General features: G+C 59.6%; 1 protein-coding gene across 1 annotated transcript; it reads right to left on the bottom strand.

The window, feature by feature from the left end:
- Positions 1-6,199: 6,199 nt before the first annotated feature.
- On the bottom strand, positions 6,200-26,346 carry LOC141976659 (uncharacterized). Its single transcript, XM_074937762.1, has 11 exons — positions 26,050-26,346; positions 24,481-24,622; positions 22,908-23,095; positions 21,644-21,785; positions 12,415-12,495; positions 10,542-10,656; positions 9,134-9,196; positions 8,450-8,604; positions 7,384-7,479; positions 6,718-6,863; positions 6,200-6,400 (listed from the first exon to the last, which is right to left on the bottom strand). The coding sequence occupies exons 1-10, from the start codon at positions 26,257-26,259 to the stop codon at positions 6,748-6,750; spliced, it is 1,308 nt and encodes a 435-aa protein (XP_074793863.1). The 5' UTR covers positions 26,260-26,346; the 3' UTR covers positions 6,200-6,400; positions 6,718-6,747.
- Positions 26,347-27,339: the final 993 nt, after the last annotated feature.

Genomic DNA, 27,339 nt, shown 5'->3' with positions numbered 1-27,339 from the left:
CCCCTCACAGCTCCTGGGCCCTCGCTTTGCATGCGAGGGTGACTAGTGCCGATACGCCTTATCTCAGAGCACGTCACAGTGGGGCCGGAGCGTTACCCCTTTGCACATGGGGAAACTGAGGCACAGATAGACAGGACTTGCATGAGGTCAGCCAGCCAGCCCCTGGCAGAGCCAGGAACAGAACATGGGGCTCCCGCGTCCCCAACCAGCACTAGCCCCCAGGCCACGCTGCCTCCCCCGGAACAGGTCCCTGGCCCGCTCGTCTGCACTTGCAGTTCAGCTGTACCTGTGAAGAGCCTGAGATCAGACCAGGCACCAGCCCCCCATTCCTTGCGCTCTGCCCTCAGGGCAGGCCTGACCCCCGGCGCCCACAAGGGGGTAGTTTCCACTCTAACGGCACCTTGCCGGGCCTCCTGTATCCCCTACGCCATGAGCCAAGCAGCCCTGGGCTCCCTCCCTGGGCCTCTCCCACGGGGTGGGTGACAGGGTCCCTGCCATGGGACCGGCAGCCTGCTCCACAGTGGGGCAGCCCCCCTTTTCCTGGCCTGGGGGAAGGATTCCCGCTGTCCCTTCCTGCTGAGTGGCCCACGCAGCCAGCTTCAGGCCCGAGGTGGCCCAGGGAAGCCGAGGCGTGGGGGGAGCCAGCAGCCTCCGCAGCGGAGCTCAAACCGGCAAGTGGGAGCCAGGGAAAGAGCCTCGGCCCGACGGCCAGTGGGAAGGGTGCGGGACAAGGGGCGTGAGACCCCTGTGAGCCCAGCTCAGGGAGCCACTAGCCCCTCCAGCCCGCTGAAGGACTCCCTCGCGTGACAAGAGGGAGGTTTTCGAGCCCAGCTGCTCTAGCATGGGGAGGGGAGCATGGGGGCACCTGGGGGAGGGGGGGGGAAGAAATCTGCTCCCCCAAGAGCAGGGCCCAGGGCTAGTGTAGCTGTCTGAGCAATCCCTGGCCAGGTCGGCCTCCCCCAGTCACCCGCCACCACGGCCTTGGCTTTACGAGACGCTTGGAAAGAGAAGCTGTGTCCCCCTGCAGTGCGGTGCCCAGGCGAGGACTGGCTGCAGCGAGATTACAGCTCCCGGGGTTCCCCCCCCATGCTCAACACCCCTGGAAATCCGCTGGCTTAAAACACAGGCTGGGGTGAACCAGGGCCTGATTCGAACGCTGGGGGGAAGTCGGGATTTGAAACGGAGGGGGACGTTGGAACTTGGTGCCACAAGAGGTAAGAAGACCCCCCCGCCCCCCAACCGAAGGCCAGACATTTCTCCCAGGGAACCTCCCCTCCGGGTCCCAGCCCCACAGGGATAGGTCGCAGCCCCTCTTCCCCCAGCCAGCCACAGGAGGTGGGGGCCAGCCCCTCTGCTTGGGAGATGGACGGGCGGCTGCCTGGGCCGGGCTGGCCAGCTCTGGGCACACCACAGCTTGGCAAACCTTAAAAGATGCCGGGCTGAGCCTGAGGAGACCTGGGTGCAATTTCCAGCTCTCTCTCTCTCACGGGCTGTGGGATCACGGGCCAAGCCCTGGCTGTCTCTGTGCCTCCCCCTACCCAGCTCTGCCACACTGCGACCTGGCCCGTCAGCTCGTTGCCGTGAGGGCTACGTACAGCGCCTGGCGCCAAGGAGACGCGGACCATGGCCAGGATCCTGGTTAGCCGCAATCAGACGCCAGGAGGCCAGAGGTGGAAAACATTAATACTTTATGTACGAGTCACATTGTCACAGCCTGAAGTCGGAGGGATTTTTCTTTTAAAGAGAAGAAATTTCACAGGGTGTGAATTATAAACCGGTTTGGATCCAACCATTTCTCCCCACCCTGCCCCAGCTTCAGGAGGAATCGGACGGAGCCGCGCTTGCATCCTCCCGCCCGTGCCCCGGGACGGGCCAGGCAAGAGCCGAGTGCGAGGCAAGCCACAAAGGCAGCAGCCTCCTGTCCTCCCCCACCTAATAAATAACAGCAGCTTAAGCGTAAGAACACAACAGACGAACTCAGCCCGCCCCCTCGCCTGGTTGGGCCGGGGCTCACGCAGCCACCCAGCCGGGGGTCGCCCCACCCCTCCGAACAGCGGCCCGATCTGTGCTCCCCTCCCCGCTCAGACAGGAGCCTTTCAAAGGGACAGAGATAGCCCAGGGCTCTCTGGAGCCACACGAAGGGGGGTGAAGGTGACTGGCTCAAGATGGATGTGCTGGGCTCCCCGTCCCCCCACCACGCACAGCACTAGCCCCAGCCCACACAGGACACTGGAGGGGCCTCACCAGTGATACCCAACTCTCTCTACCCACGGGCTGATCTGAGAATTTCAGGACCAGAGACGGGCCGTAGGCACGCATGGCTGACCACATAAAAAGAAAGAAAAATGTAAATACAGGCCTTGGTTGACAAGGGAAGGAGGAGCATTTCTATTGTCGGACGAAGTTTGTAAATGGACATTAGCCCCCAGGTGTGTCACTCTCGAACAGGAGAGGGGACAGCAGTGATCTTGGGCAAGCTTTGTGAGCGTCAGGGCAAGGCGGACGCCCTGGTGAAGATGCTCATCCGGCAGGCAATTGGGATGTTGTGTTTTTCGCAATGTTCCTGGTGGAAAACCCAGGTTGGCAGAGGGACGTTGGTCTGAACATAGTTAAAAGATTGCCTGAATCTAGCCGTCCATCCCGAACCTGGTCAGCATATTAAGCTCAGAAAGCTGGGAATGGAAGACAGGGGATGGATCACTTGGTGATTCCCTGTTCTGTTCGCTCCCTCTGGGGCACCCTCCGGCAGTGGCCACTGCCGGAGGACAGGACACTGGGCTAGACGGACCTTTGGTCTGACCCGGTCTGGCCGTTCTTCTGCTATCACCAAGACCCACTGCTCTGAATTTTGCCAAGACATCTGAGCGCTGGAGTCTTACAATCGTCAACTGACTCAAGAATGTTCTTTGCTTGAGAAGGGCGAGGTCCCTCGGGCACAGCCAAACGGATGGTGAATAAAAGCAAATGCTCTGGGATTTTAATTCTCGTTCAGGTGATGTAGGAATTCTTGCCTCGTCTTCATCTGACTGTCACCGGTCGCAACAACGCGCAATGTGGGGAAGTGAAACATCCTTTTAAGTCGCTCAGAAAGGCACACGCTTCTTCAAAGAGCTCCCCGGCCTGGCTTGCACGACCTCGGGGCAGCCCGCTGAGGGAATTCGAGTGACCAGTCACATCATACAGAGACGCTACCTGGGACAGCATTCGTAAATTCCAGGGCCTCACAAGCTTGGGCTTGTGGTTGGAAAGAAAGTCCATTATTTCTTCCTAAAGGGCACAAAACCTCTCTCCCATGCGCCTTCTATTCGCGAGCGAATGCCGCCGGGCTGCAAAAGGTCCCCATATCCGGCTGAAAGGACTGGTAAGACAGCTTGGGAAAGACAATGCTGCAAGCCAGAAGCTGAGCATATGGAGGTCGCTGAGCTCATCACGGTACAGTAGACTCTCGTTTCGAACCCCGACGCTGAACAAATCGTTACGGTTCTTTCAAAAATTTACAGCTGGACATCGACTTAAGAGAGCTTTGAAACGTCACTGTGCAGGAGAAAAACGCTGCTTCCCTGGATTGTTTTAGGGGTTTACTTTTAACCCAGCACTGTCCTGTATTTGCGGGGGGTGTGGGGGTGTGCGCTGCCTGATTGCGTAGTTCCGGTTCCCCTGAGGTGTGCGGCTGACTGGTCAGTTAGTAACTCTGAGGTTCTGCTGTAACTTGGTTTTTCCAAGTCCCCACACAACTCACCGCATAGGACAGTCTGGTGAACGATGCAGTGAAGTGTATTTAAAGAAAGGCGTATCGCTGTGAAACATGGGGCAACGCCCGTCTCTCTCTCCGTCACGGAGGGCCCTCTGTCTGTACAAGACAGTTTGGTTTAGCTCTGCAGAAAGTTGGGTTTTTTCCCTCCCAAAAAAGTCTTTTACCTTTTCAAAAATGCTCTCTCCTGTGGGGTAGGTTTCAGCACAAAACTTCTTCCTTGAAAATTTCCCCATCGCAAATTCCAGCAAACAGCGATAGCCGGGCAGCGTCACTTCAATCGCTCAGTTCGTCCACAGCCAGAGACTGGTGTTTGGCATTTTGTAAATCGGAAAGCAGTGCTGACAAACAATCCTCAAATTACCCCCCGTCTTCGCACTGCTGTGGCCTCAGACAGGGGAACCTGCTTCATACGGTTCACAAGGTCACCTGTGTTTTCACCTCCGGCACAAGGCTCCCCCGCATGTCCAGCGTGCACTGCCCAAGCTCGGCAGCCAGGAAAGGCCTTTTCTTTTGTGCGAGTTCCCACATTCTCTGAAGAGAAGCAGCTGCTGCTTTTCCCTGCAGTTGCTGATGGGGCGAGAAGGACATTTGAAGTGCAATCCAAAGCCTGCAGATTTTCCATTTTCTCACATCTTACAACACGGCCGGAAGGACAGGCCACGTCCACATTACCCTGATTCAATGTGGCGACCTTCCGGACAGATACAGCAGTTCGGCATGTTAAACACACAGGTTTGGGCTTTAGACGAGCCGGCGTAATAAAGAGAAAAACCCCCCATTCAGTTGGGGTTCAAAGCTCGGTTTCCCCTGCCGACTTGGTGACGTTTACACCCAGCCGCATTCATTTGTGGCTCCGTTTCCATCGCTAACGAGAAACCGGGCGGCGGCTGTGCGCTGTTTAGCGGACGCTCTCGCCAGAACGTCAGGCCGGTAAGTCGCTTGCTAAGGCAGCGCATCACGGATTGTGAATTTAATTACACACTTTTTGTAAGGTGAGCTGGAGGGCCACATTTGGCCTGCGGGCCGCCTATTGAGTATCACTGGTTTGGCAGTTACAGCAGGAGGGCCGCGTGGGTCGTGCAATGTTTTGGGCCAAGATTAGGAGAGAGAGACCGGGGCCGCAGCCCAGCGGCTGTACGCGGGGGCCAGGGATCACTGCTGCCAGAGGAGGCGAGAGGGATGGGGAAGGGGTGCAGGCCGGGGGCGGCACGAGGACAAAGCAGACGGGCTCTGGCTGCTCAAGGAGTCTTTATGCCACTGTCACCACCTTCAAATCCAACCCTGCAGCCGTGGGCCGGAGTCAGCGATGGCTGCCAATTGCTCCAGCTAGACAGATTCTGTCCAGGGCGAGCCCCTCTCAGCCTGCTGAGGGCCATTAGTGCCAGCAGTGGACAGGAGCCCCAAAGGGGCCAGACAAGAACCAGAGGCGGTTAACATTCAGAGCACTAGGTGATTTAGGAGCCCAGATCCTATTTGCTTTCAACAGGCCTTTGGAGCTTGTTGCTTCGGCACTCTTGAAAATTTGACCCTTGGTCTGGACCCAGCAGGGCCGGATTCGAACCGGCCCCCTCGAGGGGAAGCTGCTGTTGGCACGTTATCCCAGCTCTGGTTGTGGCTCAGCCAGCCTGGACTTTCCTGCCCGGTATGTGCTTGGTTTGAGATGCGGATCTGCCATTATGGCTGCCGTGGGGTTTTAAACCCCAGATGCCCACGCCCACCCAAGAGATTCAGCGCACGAGCCACGGAGCCCGAGGGAACCTCCCGCAGGAGCTGGGACTAAACCCAGTGGCAGAGCCGGCTCCTGCCACGGACACTTCAATGGTCCAGTATTAAGCTTACAGTATTTCAAAGGGGACGCGCCGTCCGCCCAGCCCCAACTGTCTGTTACACCAGAACGTCACCCCGCCCGGAGCAGGGGAGAGTTCGCAAGCACAGTGCTCGGGAGCGCAACGGCTGGCTGGCGGAAAAGCAGCGAGACAAGGTGGAGCCCGGGACATGGCGGAGACAGACCTCAGCTTCAAAAGCAAAACCAGTGTAACAGAAATCCAAGCCCAGCCTCGACCGCCCGGCAAGCCGCTCGCTGCGGGGAACCGCTCACGAGCTCCCCTGCGTGACAAGAGCCCTTTGGTTTGTGACAGGCAAACCCCATCTCCACGCTGTCCCCCAGGCTAAGAGACACCCCCCACCTACCCAGGGCAAAGCCCCAGCCTCGCTCCCAGCAACGGGGTAGCAGGAGTCAACCCCAAATGAACCGTTTCACAAGGAGAACCCGCTCCCCCCTCGTCCTGGTGTTAACGCAGAGGGACTCTCCTACCCAGAGCAGCAATTAGCTATGGGAGGCTGGCCGGGGCCCCGTTACTTCATCCTTTGAAAGTCGTTACTGAGACGGGCCCGTGACAGCCTCAGGTTCGGGGGGACGCACAGCGGGCAGGGAGCGTCCGACAGACGACACTGTGGCTGCATACAGTTAACCGGGCAGTTTGCCACAGAGTCCCAGGGCTCGTGGGCCGAAGGGGCGGGCAGCGCACTGCTCGGAGAGGGCGCATGGCTCGGGAAGCAGGGGGCTCAGCGAGCGAGGCACGTGGTCCTGGGAAGAGAAGAGAAAGTGCTTGAGCCCCGGAGGGTCCGACTGGCCACGGTCCAGCGCTGGGGAGACAGGAGGAGAGAAGTCAGTCTCGGCGGCCGAGGTGCATGGCCAGGTCCCGGGGGGCTTAGGGGATTTGACAGCTGCCTGGAAGGTGGGGCAGGGGCTGACCCCTGGAGTAGGGCAGAGAGAGACACGCCCCAGCCTCTCCACCCCCCCAGCACCGTGTGCTGCAGGCCTGCCCCACTGCCAGGGGGCTGTGGAGGGGGTTCGCTCCACAGACCGCCAGCCCTTCGGGTCTGGACAACGCGTCCCCCCCAGGACACCACGGCTGAGCCAGCACGCATGGTGGCTTCTCAGCTCCCCCGCACCAGCTTACTTGCAGACAGATTCCTGGGAGCCTTCGCCCTTAGCAGCTGCACGGCTGCTTGCTCTGGGTTTGGGCCCCGCGGGGCTGTCTCAGGTGGCGCAAGGAGGCGTCTCCGTACTGGATTCCTGAGCCCATCCTCTCGGGATCCAGCTCGCCTAGCCAGACAGAGCAGCACTCAGCGCGGGGGGACACAACCGTCCCCTCCGCCACGTCCCCTCGCTCCCCCAGATTGCGTGGGGCTGGGAGGGAGGAATCTTTACCGGGACCCTTCTAGGCCAGCCGTGGGTACGCCCAGCCGGGCAACTCCTGGGTGTAGTCACTTAACAGACTCCAGACTAACTACCATCAAGGAGATCGATCCATGGTGGGCTGGATCCATGCATCCCTGCAGGCACCAGAGAAACCCTGCCCCGGACTGCAGAGGGCATGGGGCAGCTGAGCACCCCTGGAGAACTGGGCCATACCCACATCTCCTGCCCTACTTCAGGACATGACTGGGGGCCCCTGGTCTCAGCCAGAGCCCGGGCCATAATCTGTCTCTATCACTCATTATTAATTATTATTGGAAACTGGTTTCCTTTCCTGGTCGAGATGTTCAGGCTGGAAATGCTCAGCGGGGAAGCATGGGGCTGTGTCACGCCCCTCGGTGCCCCCTGCCATCTGCAGCCTTCGTACCTGATTCAATTTTGTTTAGTATGGTCCTGGCACATTTTAAGAAAGCTTCTTCTACGTTCTCCCCGGTCAGCGCGCTGGTCTCCAAGAACATGAGTTCTGCCGAGGCGAAGAGAGAAACAGCAGGAAGGTAACCGGGGTGCGGCTCACAGCATGATTCGCCTTGGCCCACACGCTAAGCACGGGACATCCCCAGCTGGGTATCCCGAGACAACGCAACTCCTCGCTCGGGATCCAGCCCGCCAACACACAGAAGAGAGCAGTTCGCTCTGCAGCGGGACCTGCAGGGCACGGTCCATCCTCGCCTCTCATACCCTGGGCAGCCTGGGTGGAGTGGGGCCCGATCCAGCACCACCACTGAACACACGAAATCTGGTGCTTCCAGTCTGACACCGTGCTCTAACCACGGAGTCCGAGCGCCCCCTCCTGGCCAAACAGCACCAGTGCCGGGGAGCCATTCCAGCAGCTCTTCCGCGGTTTTCATCTAGCGCCCTTGGCCCCGGGGCTCTGCGGAGCTCAGTCGCCCGCCCCGGGGGTCCAAACACAGCTGCCGCCCTCGCCCCGCAGCGCTCAGCAACAAAGGAGCGCCCTGCCTCCAAGGGATGTTTAAGGAGGCAGGACGGGATTGGGGCAGTACCCCAGGGCTGATGACCCCTTTTGGGGGCCATGGGATTTTAATGCTGGCATGGCAAGGACTGCGGTGCTACCGCTCATGGGAAAGACAGCTCCTGGTAGCAACACCGTACCCACCAGCACCCACTCTGGGGCCAGCCCAGACTGCCAGGGGAGAGCGCCCCCTGCCAAGCCCCCCGCCCCCTAGCACTGCCCTGGGGCCAGCCCTGCCTGCCCCCACACCACTTCCATAGTTCCTTACCCTGCTGGACCCGGCCTGGCTGCGGGACGCTTTCACATCACTAAGCCCTGGTGCCATGGCAAAGCAGGTAGGGGACAGGAGCATCCCCAAGGAACACCCCCCCCCACCCCACATGGAAAGGGCAAGGCAGGACCATGTGATAGTCAAAACTAATGAGCCCCCAGAGCAGCCCCTCCCCGGGCCCCGGCTTGGTACCGTTCTCTTGTGCGAAGCGGGAGGCTTCCAGGAAGGTCACTTCCCGATCTGCATCCAGGTCCTTCTTGTTCCCGCAGAGGATGATGACGATGCTGGGGCTGGCGAGCGTCCGGGCGTCCGTCAGCCAGTTGGTCAGCGCGTTGTAGGTCTCCCGGCTGCAACACAGGACAGAGGGGGCAGCAGGGGGCATCCGGCAACCGGGCACTTCTCGCAAATCCCAGATTAGGGGCTGCCCTCCAGGCCTAGGCCCTGCTCTTCTCAACCCGTTTATAAGACTCGTGTCCATCTCCCCACCACAGGGGGTTGCTTGACGCCTGCCAGAGGGGTTGGCCGAGCAGGGCACTCCCTGTGCGGTGCCCGCTGCTGGCACGGACCTCGGCCGTGGGCTGAACAGACCCGGAGGGCGTTCCTACGTGGCGAAGTCGAGGGGCAGAACAGAACCGATTCAGCTCAGCCGCTATGATGGGACCGGACCAGCTCCCTGGGGCGGATGCTCAGGCCGGAACAAGGGGGGCTTGTTCTGTTTCCATTTCGCAGGCTTTAGTCTAGTTCTGTCTGGAAACCTGCCCAGGGAGCTCGCCCCGTTCCTGGGAGCCCCAGGTGAGGAGGGGTCCCCAGGGCATCGCTCCGAACGCCAGCCGGGAGAGTCTCCCCCAGCAGCGAGGAGCCGCCAAGGACACCCACCTGGTGATGTCGTACACCAGCAGGGCCCCGGCAGCACCACGGTAGTAGCTCCGAGTCACCGACCTAGAGGGCGAGGAGAGAGACCGAGCGATCAGCAGGGCCAGGAGCCCACTGGGAACCGCGGGGCTATTTCGGGTCAGCTCTGCATGAGGCCAGCCTGGGACATGCTGGGAGAACAGGCCTGTGGGACGGGGGGCGGGGGAAGGTGTCGGGCGGCTGGGTAATGGAGGAGCCGAAGGGACAAGCACGGCACGAGGCGGGAGTCTGGCAGCCACCCCAGCACGGACAGGGCCAGCGTGGCTGGCTCCTCTTAGAGGCTGGCCAACCTGCCCAACGGATCCATCTCAGACTGGAGCAGCCGTCCATCACCCCCGGCTGAGGGGGTCCCATTCCCTGAACTTGCCAGTGCCGCCTAGAGGGGAAAGGCTCCTTGGGCCCCCCAGCCCCTCACCCCAAGGACAGGTCAGAGCCGGTGCCCCCAGAGGGGAAGGTCCTGCATTCCGGGACCCAGCATCCGACCGGGAAAGGCCCCACACCCCAAGACCAATGGAAAGCTGTCTCCAGCTGCACTTGGGAAGGGGGGGTCCCCTATCAGAGATGCCATCGTCTGAACCCCTCATGCCCTGGGGAGACTCCAGAGGAGCAGAAACCCTGCTGCCGCACCCCTGGGCTCGAGCCGCTGCCCCAAGATCAAGCTGATTCCGGGACTCAGAGCTTTTAAAATCACTCATGGAAAGGTACAAGCAGCCAAGAGTTAGGTGGCGGGGTGGCAGCACGGCCTATTGGGCAGGACACTGGGCTGGGAGTCAGGACACCTTGGTTCAGTCCCAGCTCTGCCATTGACCTGCCATGTAACCTTGGACAAGTCCCCACTCCTCTGTGCCTCAGTGTCCCCCCACCCTGTCTGGGTCTTGCCTGTTTGTCCCGTAACCTCTGCAGGGCAGGGACCATCTCTCGCTGTGCAACACCGGGCACAACGGAGGTCCCCAATCTAGGTCGGGGTCCTTTGAGGGCTCCAGTAATGCCAGAGCTGAAATATGGTCACGGCTCCAGGACTAAAGCTAAGTACAGCTTCCCTCTGTCCGCACACAGGCCTCTCCATGTCCTGTGTTACACTGGTGTGGAGCGTTGTGCTGTGCTGGTAACCATCTGCCATGTCCCACCCCAGAGGTGGCTGCACCTCCATGGGTGTGGGAAAAGCGATCCTTGTAAATCTCTGATTCCGCTTAATTCCCGCAGCTGCTTTTACACACGCAAGACACCCCTTTTGCAGGCTTCTGGGACATCAAGCAATATTTTACCCAGTCTCCAGATGTAGCCTGGAAAGCTGGCTGCTACGGCACACCTTCCGTGGATGTTACCCCACAGACCTTTCAGATGGTCATTCGCTGGATGGATGGTTTTTTACCTAAACCGTTCTTGTCCTGCCGTATCCCAGATCTGCAGTTTCACCGTTTTCCCACCGACATTAACCACCTTCGACCCAAACTCCACTCCGATCGTGTGGTTGGAATCCTGCTTGACTGGAGAAGGGAGAGATCCCAAATCAGTGACTTACTGAGAAGGCCCCTGGTCAGTTAGGGATCAGCTACAACGCGTAGCCGCTCCGGAACCAGGAGCTTCCAGTCCAAGTGCTGATACCCGAGAGCCCCAAGCGACCTGCAATTGCTTCACTCTGATTCCTGCGCAGACTGGAGACTCCAGGTGTTGCAGAGCGACATGCCGGTGCACCTCACTCCCCACCCGCAGCCCCTGGTACCCCGGCCCTGGGCTCCCCCCCCCCACAGCTCTGCCGGTGCCCCTCACTCCTGACCTGCAGCCCCCTGCGGGCCCAGCCCTGGGCTCCCCCCAACTCTGCCGGTGCCCCTCAGTCCCCACCCGCAGCCCCCTGCTAGCCCGGCCCTGGGCTTCCCGCCCCCCACAGCTCTGCCGGTGCCCCTCACTCCCGACCCGCAGCCCCCTGCGGGCCCAGCCCTGGGCTCCCCCCAGCTCTGCCGGTGCCCCTCGCTCCCGACCCGCAGCCCAGCCCTGGGATCCTGCCCTTAAGCGCACACAGCAGCCTAAGGCACAAAGAAAACTGCATCTTTTCTGTTGTTGTTCAAGGCAGCGCCAGAGGCAACGGAGAGGATTTAGTGGAGCATCCCCGGCCCCCGAGCCTCCCCCAACCTGCTGCGACTTCTCCAGCAGCCGGTGGAAGCAGGCAGCCCCACGTCGGTCTCCTGCTCAGAGGGGCTTGCAGCGCACTCCATGCAGCAGCGGTGCTGGCTACTGCGCCTGCCATAAAACCAGCCGCCCCCCCAAACCTGCTGGTCCAATACCCTGCTGTCCCGAGAGGAGGCCGGCACGCAGAGAGGCCTGCTTTTGCCTCCCCGCTGCTGGAAAATGTGCCGGATTGAGCCAATTTTGCGGTTTTGGTACAGCCCGTGAAAACAGGGCTTTAGGCGCGGCGGCACAAAGAGTTCTGATCCAGAGCTGCCACGCAATCTCCCAGCCTGTGCCAAGCCCCGCGCAAGTCATGTCACCGCAGCAGAAAGCATCCCTAACGAAACACGGACACCACAGCACCCCACCGCGGGAGCTTCAAATCTAACGCAGGCAGCTGGCGTAACCCAGCCCAAACCTGCTCACACGGGGCTAACGAAGCAGCAGAGATGATGTGTCAACAACTAGCTGGCTGGCGTTGGGGTGTGTCTGCGCGCGCCATGACGCGCCCTTTTCGTTTCCTTGGCACGGTTAAGCTAGTACACAACAGTGTGTGAAAATCAAGCACCAGACGGATTCTTTACCAACACAGGAAGCCCCTTTGGAATACAATTTTGTAATTTGCTGAACACACGGAGGAAGCCAGGGCTGTGCAAAGACATCTGCGATGAAAACCACAAAGCAGGAGGGGTTTCACCTTCGATTTCGTTAGGCTAGTCGAGCCATTTCCACTTTCCCATTCAGAAAAAAATGTTAAAATAGGAAGCGGGTTTTCAAGAAGGCTGAAGTTTAAAAATGTCATAATAAAAAAAAACTCCATCACAGCTTTGAAGTTTCACACGTTTGGATGTGGAAACTCCCACTCTTTCATCAGAGTTTCTTTGGTAAAAGGCAAGTTTTGGGAGCTGAAGGACAGACCACAATGCAAGTTCAATTGTCTTTCTGGCAACAATTGTACAGCGGAATCTTCCCTTTTGGACCAGCTCCAGAGGGTCTCGGATCTTAGGAAACACACCGGAGCAAAAGAGAAATCAGTTCATCTAAACAACGACATTGGCAACAGGAACAGGGCTACTTACATTTATTCTCTATAAACTGATGCAGGAGACAGGACTTCCCAGTACCGGCACTTCCTATCACAAGGAACTTGAAGAGGAAATCTGAAGAACAAAATAAGCACGATTGTGACCCTCGCGCATGAGGAAGGGGGCTGGGGAGGTTTACAAAAAGCAGAGCATCTTCTCGACCAGTCTTTAGAAACGTGCACCGAGAAACATTACGTGCAGTGCTCCCCGGCGTCAAACTCCCCGTGTGACTTTGGCACGTCACCTCATTTCCCAGGCCGCAGTAAAAGAGATAGTGACGCTTCCTTTGGCCCATCTTTGTCTCATTAGACTAAGCACGCTGAGGTAGAGACAGTCTCGTCCTAGGTGTACATACAGCGCCCGGCGCAAAGGGGGCCTGATCTCAGCTTGGTGTCTTTTGGCACTGCTGTTAGCTTACTAAAGCATTATTTGCACCCCATTCGGCGTTAGCCAGCTCCCTTCTGCTCATGCTGGGGCAGGAATACCCGATCGGCACGCTGCAGTGATCGCCAGCAGCCAGGAGTGCACACAATTATGACAACTCAGGAGCAGCCTGAGAGCAGAGACAGGACACCGCTCAGCCCAGAGAGTGGCCCCCAGGGGTTAGGGGTGGAGTGTGACGATGTGACGCAGCAGGGAGGGGGGAGTGTTGACCTGGGAATGTGCCCTGGGGACGGGAGACCTGAGAGCCTGTCACCTGAGCCAGGAGGGGGAGGGGGAGGTAACACCTCTGCCCAGGAATGTGGATGGAGGCTGCAGCAGGGAACCTGCTGGGTGGGTTTAGTTTCAGTTTGGGGCTGGGTGGAGGAACACAGGGAACCCCAGGCTGGGGTCTAAGCTCCCTGCTCCCCCAGAAGGACTTCACTGAGGGGTCCTGGGTGAACCCACAAGCTCTGTTTTGGGCTGTGTTCCAGTTGTCCAATAAACCTTCTGTTTTACTGGCTGGCTGAGAGTCTCAGTGAATCCCAGGAAGAGGGGTGCAGGGCCTGGACTCCCCCACACTCCGTGACAACTGGTGGCAGCGGTGGGATCTACTGCACCCCGTGAACGGCGCTTCCTGCAGTAAGTGACTGGGGAACAGTAAAACGAAGGGGGATTGACGGGGACCAGGCGTGCTGAAGATTCAGAGAGAGACGGTTTCAGGGGGCGGTTAACCCCTGGGAGTGTGTGACCAGAGAGAAGGACTCTTGCAGTAACAGGGTCCCCCGGGGGATTGCAGCGAGCGGTCCCAGGGGCGGAGGAGTCTGCAGCTCGACCCTGGCAAAGAGGTGGTGACCTCAAGAAGGACTGGCACACTAGGGGCTTTTCCTGGAAACCGTGGACAGCTGCCCGGCCTGCGAGTGGCCAGCCGGGAGATGTACGCTAAACGCCTTAAGAGCGACCTGGTGGAGCTGTGCAGGCAGAGGGGGCTGCGCGTCGGGAGGTCCACCAAGGAACAGCTGATTGCCCAGCTGGAGGAGAGGGATCGCTTGGATGACCCGATCCCTGTCCCTGAGGGAAGCCGCCCGGCGGACGCAGCGTGGGCCCTGGGGCCTGCCCAGGCTGGGAGGGGTCAGACTGCTGCCCAGGACACCCCGAGACCCTTCCTACCTATGCCTGGGGGAGGGGTTGTGGGAAGCCCAGCGAATACCGAGGGCCCCCTGACCCCAGCAGCCAGCAGGGGATCCTGCCAGCGGAGCTCCCCATCCCTGGAGCGGATGCGGCTGGAATGGGAGAGGGAGAGGAAAATGAGGGAGCTGGAGGATCATGAAAAACAACGTCAACATGAGGAGAAACAACGTCAACATGAGCAGGAGGAGAAGGAGAAACAACGTCAACATGAGCAGGAGGAGAAGGAGAGGGAGCGTCAGGAGAAGGAGAGGGAGCGTCAACATGAGCAGCAGGAGAAGGAGAAACAAAGACAGCATGAACTGGAGCTGGCCAGGCTGAGGAGCAGTGGGGCCCCGGCTGCGGTGAGTGAGGGGGGACCCAAGACTGCAAGGAGCTTTGATAAGTGCTTCCTGGCCCAGCGGAAGGAGGGGGAGGACATAGATAGCTTCCTGACGGCCTTTGAGAATGCCTGCGAGCTGCACAGGGTTGACCCTGCAGACAGGCTCCAGTTCCTCACCCCCTTACTGGACCCCAAAGCCGTGGAGGTCTACAGCCGGATGACAGGGGCAGAGGCAGGGGACTATGAACTGTTCAAACAGGCCCTGCTCCGTGAGTTTGGGCTGACCCCCGAGATGTACCGGAGAAGGTTCCGGAGTCAGCGTAAAACGCCTGAGGTCACCTACCTACAACTGGTCAACAGGATGCAGGGATATGCCCGCAAGTGGACAGTGGGGGCCCAAACTAAAGAGGACCTGCTTGACCTGTTTGTACTGGAGCACCTGTATGAACAGTGCCCTTCGGACCTGAGGCTGTGGCTGGTGGACAAAAAGCTCGCGAACCCCCAGCATGCAGGGCAGCTGGCCGACGAGTTTGTGAACAGTCGGTCAGGGGGTAGCCGGGAGGAGTCCCAAAAGAACAGGCCCCCCCCGATGCAGAGAGAGAGTCACCAGGGGGCCTCCCAGCGGGGAAATAGGGAGAACCCCCTCCAAAGGGGAACGCCTGGTGTCGGGCCCCTCCGACCCGTTCGAGGGGACCAACGTGACCTGAGCTGCTATCACTGTGGCCAGAGAGGCCACGTACGGGCCCAGTGCCCCGGGCTCAGGGACAAACTGAGCAGACCCAACCTACCCAGGGTTAACTGGGTAGGGACTCAGCTGGACGAGGGGCAGGCGACCCAGGAAAGGGGGGCTACCAGTTTGCCACCTGCTCAGGAGGGAAGAGTACCCCCAGCCAGCCCCGCCAGAGGGCTGGAGGCTCTGGACTCAGGGTGCTCGGTTTACAGGGTGGGTGCGGGGCTGTCCCTCCGGAGAGAGTGCCTTGTTCCCCTGGAGGTGGATGGGAGGAAGGTCAATGGATACTGGGATACGGGCGCGGAGGTGACGCTGGCCCGGCCCGAGGTGGTGGCCCCAGATCGGGTGGTGCCCAACACCTACCTGACCCTGACGGGGGTGGGCGGGACCCCATTTAAGGTGCCCGTGGCAAGGGTACACCTGAAATGGGGGACCAAGGAGGGCCCCAAGGATGTGGGGGTACACCACCATTTGCCCACTGAAGTTTTGATGGGGGGAGACCTAGAGGACTGGCCAAGCGACCCCCAGACCGCCCTGGTTGTGACCCGTAGCCAGAGCCAGCGAGGGGCACTGCGACCTGACCCTGGGGAGGGTACCACACTGGAGGCGCGAGACCCTACTCGGGTGGGGAGGGAGCGCCGAGGGGCACGGCTCAGAGAGGCTGCGGCCTCAGACCTGGCCACGGAGGGGGAACCGGGCCCCATCCCTTCCCCAGCCGCTGAGTTCCAGGCCGAGTTGAGGAAAGATCCCTCCTTGCAGAAGCTCAGGGACCTGGCCGACCTCAGTGAGGGACGGACCATGAGGAGAGGCTGCCAGGAGAGGTTCCTGTGGGAGAAGGGGTTCCTGTACCGAGAATGGGCTCCCCCAGGGGAAGGGGAGTCCTGTGGGATCAGGAGGCAGCTGGTGGTCCCCCAGAAGTACCGCCGCAAGCTCCTGTCCCTGGCCCATGACATCCCCCTCGCAGGGCACCAGGGAATCCGGCGCACCCGGCAGAGGTTGCTACAGAACTTTTACTGGCCCGGGGTCTTTACCACCGTCCGGCAGTATTGCCGATCCTGTGACCCCTGTCAGAGGGTGGGGAAGGCCCGGGACAAGGGGAAAGCGGCGTTGAGACCTTTGCCCATCATAGAGGAGCCTTTCCAGAAGGTGGCCATGGACATCGTGGGGCCTCTCAGCAAGACGACCCGGTCGGGGAAGAAATACATTCTGGTGGTGGTAGATTTCGCCACCCGCTACCCCGAGGCAGTGCCCTTAGCTTCCATTGAAGCAGACACCGTGGCAGATGCGCTCCTGACCATTTTCAGCCGAGTGGGGTTCCCCAGGGAAGTCTTGACAGACCAAGGCTCCAACTTCATGTCGGCCCTGCTCCGGTGCTTGTGGGAGAAATGTGGGGTCCGGCATGACTGGGCCTCAGCGTATCACCCCCAGTCCAATGGGCTGGTGGAGAGGTTTAACGGGACGCTAAAGATGATGCTGAAAACCTTTATGAACCAGCACCCGCAGGATTGGGACAAGTACTTACCTCACCTGCTGTTCGCGTACAGGGAGGTGCCCCAGGAGTCTACCGGATTTTCGCCTTTCGAACTGTTATATGGAAGGAGGGTGAGGGGCCCCCTGGACCTGATGAGAGACGAGTGGGAGGGGAAGGCCACTCCCGATGGAGAGTCAGTGGTGGAGTATGTCCTGACCTTCCGAGAGAGACTGGCTGAACTCATGGGCCTGGCCAGGGAGAATCTGGCCAGAGCCCAGAGGAAGCAGAAGGTCTGGTATGACCGCACGGCGCGGGCCCGTGCCTACGCCACCGGGGATCAGGTGATGGTTCTCATCCCCGTGAGAAAGAACAAACTACAGGCCGCCTGGGAGGGCCCGTTCAAGGTCGTCAAGCAGCTCAATGAGGTAAACTATGTGGTGGAGCTGTCGAACCGGGCCCACCACCGCCGGGTGTACCATGTGAATATGATGAAGCCATATTATGCCAGGGGGAATGTGGTGTTAGCTGTGTGTGGTCAGTGGGAGGAGCAGGGAGATGACCCTTTAGTAGATCTATTCCCTGGGACCAGAGCTGGTTCCCCCCTGGAAACAATCCCCCTCTCGGATCAGCTCACCCCTGCCCAGCAAGCCGAGGTCAGGGGGGTGCTGCATCCGTACCGACAGCTGTTTTCCAACCAGCCTGGACGCACTAATCTGACTGTCCACCGGGTGCAGACAGGGTCGCACCCGCCGATAAGATGCTCCCCCTTCCGAGTCACAGGGAAAACTGCTCAGGACCTGGAAAGAGAGGTCCGGGACATGCTGGCTTTGGGGGTGATCCAGCCATCGGCCAGCCCTTGGGCCTCGCCGGTGGTGCTGGTCCCCAAAAAGGATGGGTCAGTCCGGTTCTGTGTGGACTATCGGAAGCTCAATGCCATCACTGTATCTGATGCCTACCCCATGCCCAGGCCGGACGAGCTCCTAGACAAGCTGGGAGGAGCTCGGTACCTTACCACCATGGACCTTACAAAGGGCTACTGGCAAGTGCTGCTGGATGCAGATGCCCGGCTGAAATCGGCCTTTATCACCCCTCTGGGGCTCTATGAGTTTCTGACCCTGCCTTTCGGCCTCAAGGGAGCGCCGGCCACCTTCCAGCGCCTGGTGGACCAGCTCCTGAGGGGGATGGAGAGTTTTGCCGTGGCGTATATTGACGACATCTGTGTCTTTAGCCAGACCTGGGAGGACCACGTGTCCCAGGTTAGACAAGTGCTGGACCGACTCCAGGGGGCTGGGCTGACTGTCAAAGCGGAGAAGTGCAAGGTGGGGATGGCTGAAGTATCTTACCTGGGCCATCGGGTGGGGAGCGGCCGCCTAAAGCCGGACCCGGCCAAGGTGGAGGTGATCAGAGACTGGCCCGCTCCCCACACCAAAAAGCAGGTCCAAGCCTTTATTGGGATGGCAGGATACTACCAAAGATTTGTGCCCCACTTTAGCGCCATAGCCACCCCCATCACTGAGCTATGCAAGAAGGGGAAGCCAGACAAGGTGGTCTGGACCGAGCAGTGCCAGGAGGCTTTCCGGGCGCTGAAGGAGGCTCTGGTCAGTGGCCCAGTTCTAGCAAACCCAGACTTTGACAAGCCCTTTGTGGTGTTCACCGACGCCTCCGACACGGGACTGGGGGCGGTGTTAATGCAGGAGGATGAAAAGGGGGAGAGACACCCCATCGTGTACCTGAGCAAGAAGTTGCTACCCCGGGAGCAACACTACGCGGCCATCGAGAAGGAGTGCCTGGCCATGGTGTGGGCCCTCAAGAAACTAGAGCCCTATCTCTTCGGGCGACACTTCACCGTCTACACCGACCACTCTCCCCTGACCTGGCTGCACCAGATGAAAGGAGCCAACGCCAAGCTCCTGAGGTGGAGCCTGCTCCTGCAGGATTACGACATGGACGTGGTCCACGTGAAGGGAAGTGCCAACCTGATAGCGGATGCGCTGTCCCGGAGAGGGGGCCCCGAACTTCCCCAGGTCACTGGTCACAGTGACCCCGCTCAGTTCAGTCTCGAAGGGGGGAGAGATGTGACGATGTGACGCAGCAGGGAGGGGGGAGTGTTGACCTGGGAATGTGCCCTGGGGACGGGAGACCTGAGAGCCTGTCACCTGAGCCAGGAGGGGGAGGGGGAGGTGACACCTCTGCCCAGGAATGTGGAGGGAGGCTGCAGCAGGGAACCTGCTGGGTGGGTTTAGTTTCAGTTTGGGGCTGGGTGGAGGAACACAGGGAACCCCAGGGCTGGGGTCTAAGCTCCCTGCTCCCCCAGAAGGAGTTCACTGAGGGGTCCTGGGTGTCCCCACAAGCTCTGTTTTGGACTGTGTTCCTGTTGTCCAATAAACCTTCTGTTTTACTGGCTGGCTGAGAGTCTCAGTGAATCCCAGGAAGAGGGGTGCAGGGCCTGGACTCCCCCACACTCCGTGACAGCTCACCATGCCCGTTGAAATCCTTAGAGAACACCGGCATCTCCCCGCGCCCTCTGAACTCCTCGGCCTGGTCCACCAGGGCCTCCTTCACCCCCTTGTAGCCCCACAGCACCACCACCCGCCGGGAGCCCAGGTGCACCATGAACACCGGGCCGTACTTATCCCGCATCTGCACAGATGGGGATGGGGGCAAGAGGGTGAGTTTCTGAGCATCCGTCAGCGGAGGGGGGCTTGGCCATGGTGGCCTTGGCTCCATCGCCTTCCCTGCTGGACCGGAGCATGGAACTATGGCTAAACCTCCATATGCTAGAGATACATGGGACCACCCACCCATCTCTCCTGCTACGTGTCCTGCTGGCCATCCATCCCTCCATCCATCCATCCCTCCCTCCCACCCATCTCACCTGCTACGCACCCAGCTGGCCATCCATCCCTCCTTCCCTCCCTCCCTCCATCCATCCATCCCTCCCACCTATCTTTCCTGCTACACACCCTGCTGGCCATCCATCCTTCTCACCATCCCTCCATCCATCCATCCCTCCTACTACACATCCTGCTGGCCATCCATCCCTCCCTCCATCCATTCATCCCTCCCACCATCTCTCCTGCTACACACCCTGCTGGCCTGTTCCCATGTCTCCTGCAGTTCTGCAGACCCTCCTCTCACACCACACCCCCCTGGGTTTGCCTCAGTCTCCCCCTTCCATCCAGCTCCCAGATCTTTGCCCTACTCCCTCCAGCTTCCAAGGGGTGTTATGATCCAGCTGGCCGGGCTAGAAAGCCCTGGGTTAATATGTCACTGCACCGGGTAATAGATCAATCTAAAGTCCAGTTTATTCAGTGTCTAACCACTGACCCAGGTACCAACCTCCTGGCTCCTGGGCTGATGGAGAGGTAGGTTAAAAGGCTGATCACCGTAGCTGCCTGGAGAAGGAGCCCTAGGGTAAGCCAGTGACAAAATTGTCTTAACGCTTTAGCTTCGGGTGGTTTTTCCTCTGTGACGTTAGCAAAAGCCAGAGCCAAGAACCAATTAGCCCACATGAGGCCTGGTTGTTAGGGACTCAGTCAAAACCCGAAACGAAGTCACTTTCCCAGGCTAGTGGGCGAGGAGACGTGTCATTTCCTCTTGCGCTCATGTTACTGGCTTCCGAAAACCCAGCTGGTCGTTGTACTGACCAATTCGCCCGTTTATGTTCGCCAAACCCCCAACCCTCCAACCTCCAAAGCTATCTTTGCCTTCTTAGATCTAGGCTTAGCAGAATTTTTCTTAGACTTCTAATGGATTATATTGGTGTTTCTTTTTAAGCATTTTTTTAATGTAAATGTTCCCAGTTGCTCAAAATGCGGGGCTTTAAGCATTGTCCCCTAGTTGTATCAATTTAAATTTTCACAGTTGTGGGAAATAAGGGGGTGGGGAGGTCAGAGAGTGGGGGGAAGCAGACAACGATTACTTAATGACAATAGATGATGAGATTCAAAGCTCTAAGGTTTTATAACTAGAGCCCGGCGGATACCTGGGCCCAGCTCACGCTCCGAGACGTTCTCACGCAGCCTCTTGCTGACTTTGCCTAGCTGGGAATTTGGATGTGCAGGTTTTTACATCGGTTTGCATGGGCGGTGAAATGGACGTTTAATGACACGTGCCAATAAAAATCTCACCATGCTGCCCCTTCGTCTCGCTTATGCTGCTAGTCGGGGTTGTTGAGGTTGGTTCCTAGAACTCTGCAAACATCAAATTCAACTTCCTCGTCCTTTCCCGCCCAGAGAACCCCAAGGAAGGAACGTGACACAAGTCAGCAGTTTGCTTAACGAGGGCTTGTTTTCTACCCTGTGTTTCTTCCAGGGGCTCATCGGCAGGGCTCAGAGCTCCTCTGGATGGTCCGGGCTCAGAGCTCAACCCTGGCCGGCTGGCGGGGACTTGAGACTCCTCTGGACTGCGACGGGCTGGCTGGGGTTCGGGGCTGCACTGGCAGGCTGGCCAGCGAGAGTGGGGAGGCAGAAGGGGCAGTGAGGGGTGGGACCTTAGGCAGAAGGGGTGGGGCCTCGGCTGGAAGGGGGGGCAGGGGTCTAGCCTCTCTGAAGTAGGGGTGACTGCACCACACATGGTCCTCGGCTTTATGGGGGGCTTTTGACGCGGGGCGCACTCTAGCGCGGGAGCAGCCTGAGTTCGTAGGGGTGGGGGATGTTCCCTAGCCCGCTCTCCACAGGGCTGGTGTTGAGGGTGCCCAGGTCACCGAGCGGCTCCAAGGTGTAGCACTGCAGGATGGCGGTGAGGAAGAGGAAGACTTCCATGTGTGCCAGGCTCTCACCCACGCACACATGCTTGCCTGGGAGAGGAGACAGGATGGCAAGCAGGGTTAGAGGGAAAGTACTGAGGAGTAAGTACTGATGGACGTGGCGTAGCTGGGCCAGAGCGGCAGGTTCCAGCCCCAGCTCTGAGCGAGACCAGGACACAGTCAGAGCAGGGAAACAGGATGTCTGGGCTCCGGCCCCCCTGCTCTAACCACTGAACCCCACTCTCCTCCCAGAGCCAGGAGAGAACCCAGGAGTCCTGGCTCCCAGCCTCCCTGCTCTAACCACTAGGCCTCACCCACTCTTGAATATGAATACACACCTCTTACCTGCAGAGAACGGCATGAAGGCATTGCTCTTCTGGAAGTGCCCGCTCCCATCCAGGAAATGCCCGGGGTCAAAGACATCCGTGTTTTTGAACCAACTTGTATCCCGGAGGACTGAGCTCAGCAAGGGGATGACGGTGGTGCCCTGGTAACAGAGAAAACCACCTGGGAGATGACGGGACGCAGACAGGGCCAACACATCCTACCCCTTGACGTGGGCGGGGGGGGCACCAGCCGAGCCCAGGGTCGTCTTCCCATCATTTCCATCCCACGGCCCATCCCCTTTTGCTAAGTGGTTGGCCTTCACCCGGCACACATCCGGTGAAGCAGAGCAAGCGCCCGCCTGTGCAGAGGATGGACGCCAGCTGGGGACAGCCAGAGCATCGTGTGGGTCGCCAGCCATGGTAATTGTAGTTTGGTTGTTTCGTGTCCCCATTCTCCCCTATGGGCCAGGCTTTCCAGATGGACTACATCTCCCATGATGCACCATGGCTAGGGACACCCAGGATGCACCAGCTCTCCTCGTCCAAGCGGGGACACTGCGGTGCAACATGGGAGATGTAGTCTGACCAGCAAACCTGGCTTATAAAGGAGAAAGGGAGCATAAGGAACCCAAACTACATCTCCCATGGTGCACCATGGCCAAGGACTCCCATGAGGCAGTGCCTCCCCTTGTCCAAGAGGGGATGCTGTGGTGCACCATGGGAGGTGTAGTCTGATCAGGAAGCCTGGCCTGTAGAGGAGAATGGGACATGCGGCACGCAAACTACATCTCCCATGAAGCTTTGCAGCAGCCTTTTGGGATTGAAATGTTTCACTTCTCAGCCCAAAATTTTCAGGTTTCAAATTTTTGCCCCAAAATTGAAATGTTCCCCAGTTTTCATCAAAATTTTCCACACACAAAAAAACCCAGTCCCCCCATCCCCATTTCAATTAGCTCTGCTTTACCTCTGGCCAGAACCTTCCCTACCTCACGCCTGACGTGCCCGCCTCCCATGTCAGAGGTTCGGGGGGAGTGGGCAGCTGGCTGGACTCAGCACATGGCTTGAAGGGACCAAGGCTGCCAATCCAGTGCATCGCACGGTGGGTGACCGAGAAAGCCTGGGTGAAATGGTCTGGCAGAGTCATCCAAAGCCCACGGAGGGTCTTTCCATGGACTTCAATGGACCAGGAGCTGGAGGGGACAGAGTTGGTCCTGAGACAGCAAGAGATCTCAGCGTTCCCCAGCACCTTGGCCCTGCCCTCACCCTGGCACCGGGAGCCCGACCTTGGGGATCACGTATGCTCTGAACTGGACGTCCTGGGTCGTGACGTGCGGGAGGCTCATGGGGATGACGTCAGCGAATCTGTGTACCTCGTGGATCACGGCGTCGGTGTAGGGCATGCAGCTCCGGTCCTCAGTCGCCGGCAGGCGGGACCGCCCAATCACCCGGTCAATCTCCTTGTGAACTTTCTCTGCACCGAGAGAAACAAGACTGAGCCCAAAGGCTGGGGTGGCGGGAATGACGGCCTGAATCCTCCACTCGCACTAGCTCCCACACCGACAAAACCCCAGTGACGTAGAAGATAACAGCCTACTATTGCTACCAGCAAATGGAGTGACTCCAGATTCAAACTGGTGTGAGGGAGAGGGAACCCAACCTGTATTTCTGCAGGCAACATTGCAGGTTCGGATTGGTACCGTTGGGCCAAGTTCCCAGGGGGTGTAATCTGGCATTGCTCCACTGGCCTCCATGGGGCCAGAAATCTGTGGGGCCACTAGACAGTCTGGCCCTTTCACCCTATTGAAACAGGCCTGGGACCCTGTTTAAGCTTCGTTAGGGCTGCCTCCTGCTCAGGAGCCCACCACGCCCCACCCCAGTACGTACACATACCCTCCACCCCCGTCCCGATTTCTCACACTTGCTGTCTGGTCACCCTAGCTCACCCTGACCCCCAGGTTTGCCCTCTTTGTGCTGCTCCTGCTCTCTGAATGGGAGAGTCTCGTTTCTCTTCTTCATGGCGGGAGACCCCGTCCTCTCCATTGTGTCCCGGCTGGCTCTCCGCTCAGCGACAGCGGTCCCGTTCCTCTCACTTTTCCACCCGCTGATTCTCGGGGACCTGGTGTTTCTGCGACCACCGTCACAACATCCCTTGGCCTCAGCCGGCCGCTGTGCCTCGGGTGTCCCGCCGAGCCACGGCCCCAGTAGCCTGGCTGCCTCCTCTCCAGCTCCCTCCAGCTGGGGCTGCCGCGTCCTCATGCGTCTCTTGCTCTTCACCTTGCCCTGGGCTCTGGAGCAGCACCAAGCGCTCTGCTCCCAGGGGCACGTCTCTGCTCTCCCCCAGGGCAGCTCCTGCTCTCCGGACAGCTTGCGCCAGGGTCTTCCCCAGCGGCACCAGGGCTGCTCTGGCTCCTCCTGTCGTGGGGCTGCTGTGTGTTGCCAACCCAGCAGCTTCTGCCTCCAGTCCCGTTTCGGGATACGCAGCCTGTCGCTGACCCGACGGGAGCCTTTCTCCTGTCGTCCTTTGCCTATCACAGCGCCCTGAACTCTTAAAGGGCCCCAGCACACAACAGGGGTGAGCTAACCCTGGATACCGCTACCCTGAAAGGGGCAGCTCACCCCATCACAGCCTGCTATTCAGCTGGCATCACTTACTGCAGCACCGAATCACGCCAGCTGGGGCCCGTGCCCCATATTCTTATCAGACCTGAGCCCTGTCAGAAACACCCATGGGTTTCCCCTTCACAGCACAGGGGAGAAGTGTGATCTCTGTGTCACAGAGGCACCGAGCAAGGCCAAGACTTGAACCCAGGGCCCCCAAGTCCCAGGCCAGCACCTTAGCACCTCCCCCCGCCCTACCTTTTATCTCAGGATACTTCATGAGAAGCAGGATCCTGCATCTCAGGGTGGTGCTGACCGTCTCCGTCCCGGCAAAGAACAACTCCAGCGTCGTCATGACCAAGTTCTCGGTGGTGAACTCGGTGTCGGGGTTCTGCTTTTCCTGGGGGGTGGGCAAGGAGCACAGGGCTAAACAGAGACTGGGATGGTTCTTGGGGTACCCAGGACTGTGACCCCCCAGCCTTGAGTGACAGGGATCTTGCTGGTGCCAGCTAGGCATGAGTGCCCAAACAGCACCAGCCTGGGGTCCATCCAAGGCCTCTCCTCCGGGCTGGGCCCCAAGAGGTGGCCCCCAAGCCCCAAGTCCCCTGTGCTAGCCAGCCCCTGATGCCGGCTTCTCATGGAAATCGCAGCCGCTCTGCCCCCAAAGCAGCAACCATTCACCGCTTTTCCCTTAAAGCACCCAGAAAACAGGCCACTGGGGAGCACTTACAATAAAACACAAGACGGTGGATTTAAGGAAGAACAGAGGCTCCATCAGAAGCAAGAGGGACCGACAGGAACCAGGGGTGACGATACAAAACAGCATCATCCAAGGCAAAGAGCAGGGCCCTGTCATGCCAGGCGCTGCCCAGACCCCGGCCGAGATTAGGGCCCCGGCGTGCTGGGATTTCCCCAGGGTTACCCAGGGGGCCTGTGAGAGGGGGGCACTGAACTCAGATCTCCCACCCCCTCGCCCAGGGCCATCCCTGGGGCTGCTCCAAAACCTGGTCCGTCTGGAGCAGGAAGCAGTCGATGTAGCTGTCGGGAGAGCTGGGACCCAGCGAGTCCTGGGACCGCTTCGCTCTCTCCGAGACAAGGCGCTTGAGGGCGTCCGCGTTGTGGAACATGGCGTGGGGCCGCCCGGCAGAGCGGCCAGGAGGGGCGGGAGCGCGCTGTAGGGCTGCAAGAGACGGGCATGGGGGAGCTGGCGAGGGCACATGCCCAGCACCCAGGGGGTGGCCAGCAAAATAGCCAGGAGCAGCCGGGATCTCAGTGGGTCCGGACACCGAAACGGGGGGTCACGTGTCCAAGTCCAGAACAAAGAGAATCTGTCTGTGTGTCTATTCATCCATCCCGCCTCCCCCCACACCCCTCTATCCATCCACCCATCCCGCCTTCCCCCCACACACCCCTCCGTCCATCCGCCCCTCCTGCCTTCCCCATGAATACCCCTCTGTCCATCCGCCCCACCCCCTTCCCCCCACACACCCCTCCGTCCATCCGCCCCTTCCGCCTTCCCCATGAATACCCCTCTGTCCATCCGCCCCACCCCCTTCCCCCCACACACCCCTCCGTCCATCCGCCCCACCCCCTTCCCCCCACACACCCCTCCGTCCATCCGCCCCTCCCGCCTTCCCCATGAATACCTCTCTATCCATCCATCCATCCCACCTTCCCCATGAATACCCCTCTGTCCATCCATCCATCCACCCCCCTACACACCCCTCTATCTGTCCATCCATCTATCCCTGCCCTGACACCCCCAGCTCTCTGTCCATCCATCACGGGGGTGACTTTCACTCGGTCCCACCCCGGCACCTGCCCCACCTGGCCCCAGCGGGAGCTCAGCAGGAGAAAGTTCTGGTTGATGCAGCTCAGCAGGGTGAGGAACTCCTGGTCCTTGTAGCCAAAGCGGCTGCCGAAGACGAGGCAGCAGACGATGTTGGAGACGGCGGAGCCCAGGAGGAAGGTGGGTCGAAGGGCGAGCCTGGGGGAAAGGGAAGAGAGCTCCGCAGGTCCCAGGGAAAGCGGATTCATGGTGCAAATGGTGCTGGGACTTTCAGCACCATGGAGAGGGCGGGGAGCCCCAGGAGCCAGGGCAATGGACTAGCCTGGGAGGCTCAGGGCCCACCCAGCCCAGAAATTCCTCCCCCCGCAGCCTTCGCCAGCTGCTGTAGGGCTGCGAGACCCCGACCCAGGCGTGCAGGCCGCAAGTGGCGCCGTAATGGGTCTCTTTGCAGCCCGGGACGTTACCACGCAGTGTGAGTGAATTAGTAACCGATCTACGTTACTGACCAACCAGGAGACTTTTACTGTGTTACTCACCAATTATGTGATGAACTTGCATGAAGTTCTTAACTCATTTTCTGTAGGAATAATACACAGAGCTATAAACAAAGCCTTTTGCCTGTCAGGCTGTTGAAATCTGATTCGATAGTGCACTTAATTCACACGGCTGTGACTCTCTTGGGTAAGTGGATCGCTAATTTGACTCCTGAGCCGCGGAGGTCAGAGCATCTCTGGGCTAGAGGAAGGTGGAAGAGTGGAAGGTGCCCTGGTGGGCAATTCAGGAATAACTTGCAGAGGTTTCTTCTTCCACCCCATGGTTACTATCCAGTTGGCCTATGGCCCAAAGATTAATCGTTATTATTAGGTGTATTACAGTAGCACCTAGTGGCCCCATCACAGACTGGGGATCCATCACGCCGGGCGCTGCCCAGACCCCGACCCAGATCAGGGCCCCGTCGCGCTGGGCGCTGGCCAGACCCCAACCCAGATCAGGGCCCCGTCGTGCCGGGCGCTGCCCAGACCCAAACCGAGATCAGGGCCCCGTCGCGCCGGGCGCTGCCCAGACCCAAACCGAGATCAGGGCCCCGTCGTGCCGGGCGCTGCCCAGACCCCGACCGAGATCAGGGCCCCGTCGCTCCAGGCGCTGCCCAGACCCCGACCGAGATCAGGGCCCCGTCGCGCTGGGCGCTGCCCAGACCCAAATCGAGATCAGGGCCCCGTCGTGCTGGGCGCTGCCCAGACCCCGACCGAGATCAGGGCCCCGTCGTGCTGGGCGCTGCCCAGACCCCAACCGAGAACAGGGCCCCATCGTGCGAGGTGCTACCCAGA

The sequence above is a fragment of the Natator depressus genome, chromosome 23 (assembly GCF_965152275.1).
Source record: "Natator depressus isolate rNatDep1 chromosome 23, rNatDep2.hap1, whole genome shotgun sequence".
Taxonomy (NCBI): Eukaryota; Metazoa; Chordata; order Testudines; family Cheloniidae; genus Natator; species Natator depressus.
The sequence above is the reverse complement of the archived record's forward strand: the minus strand, read 5'-3'. Positions and strand labels throughout refer to the sequence as shown.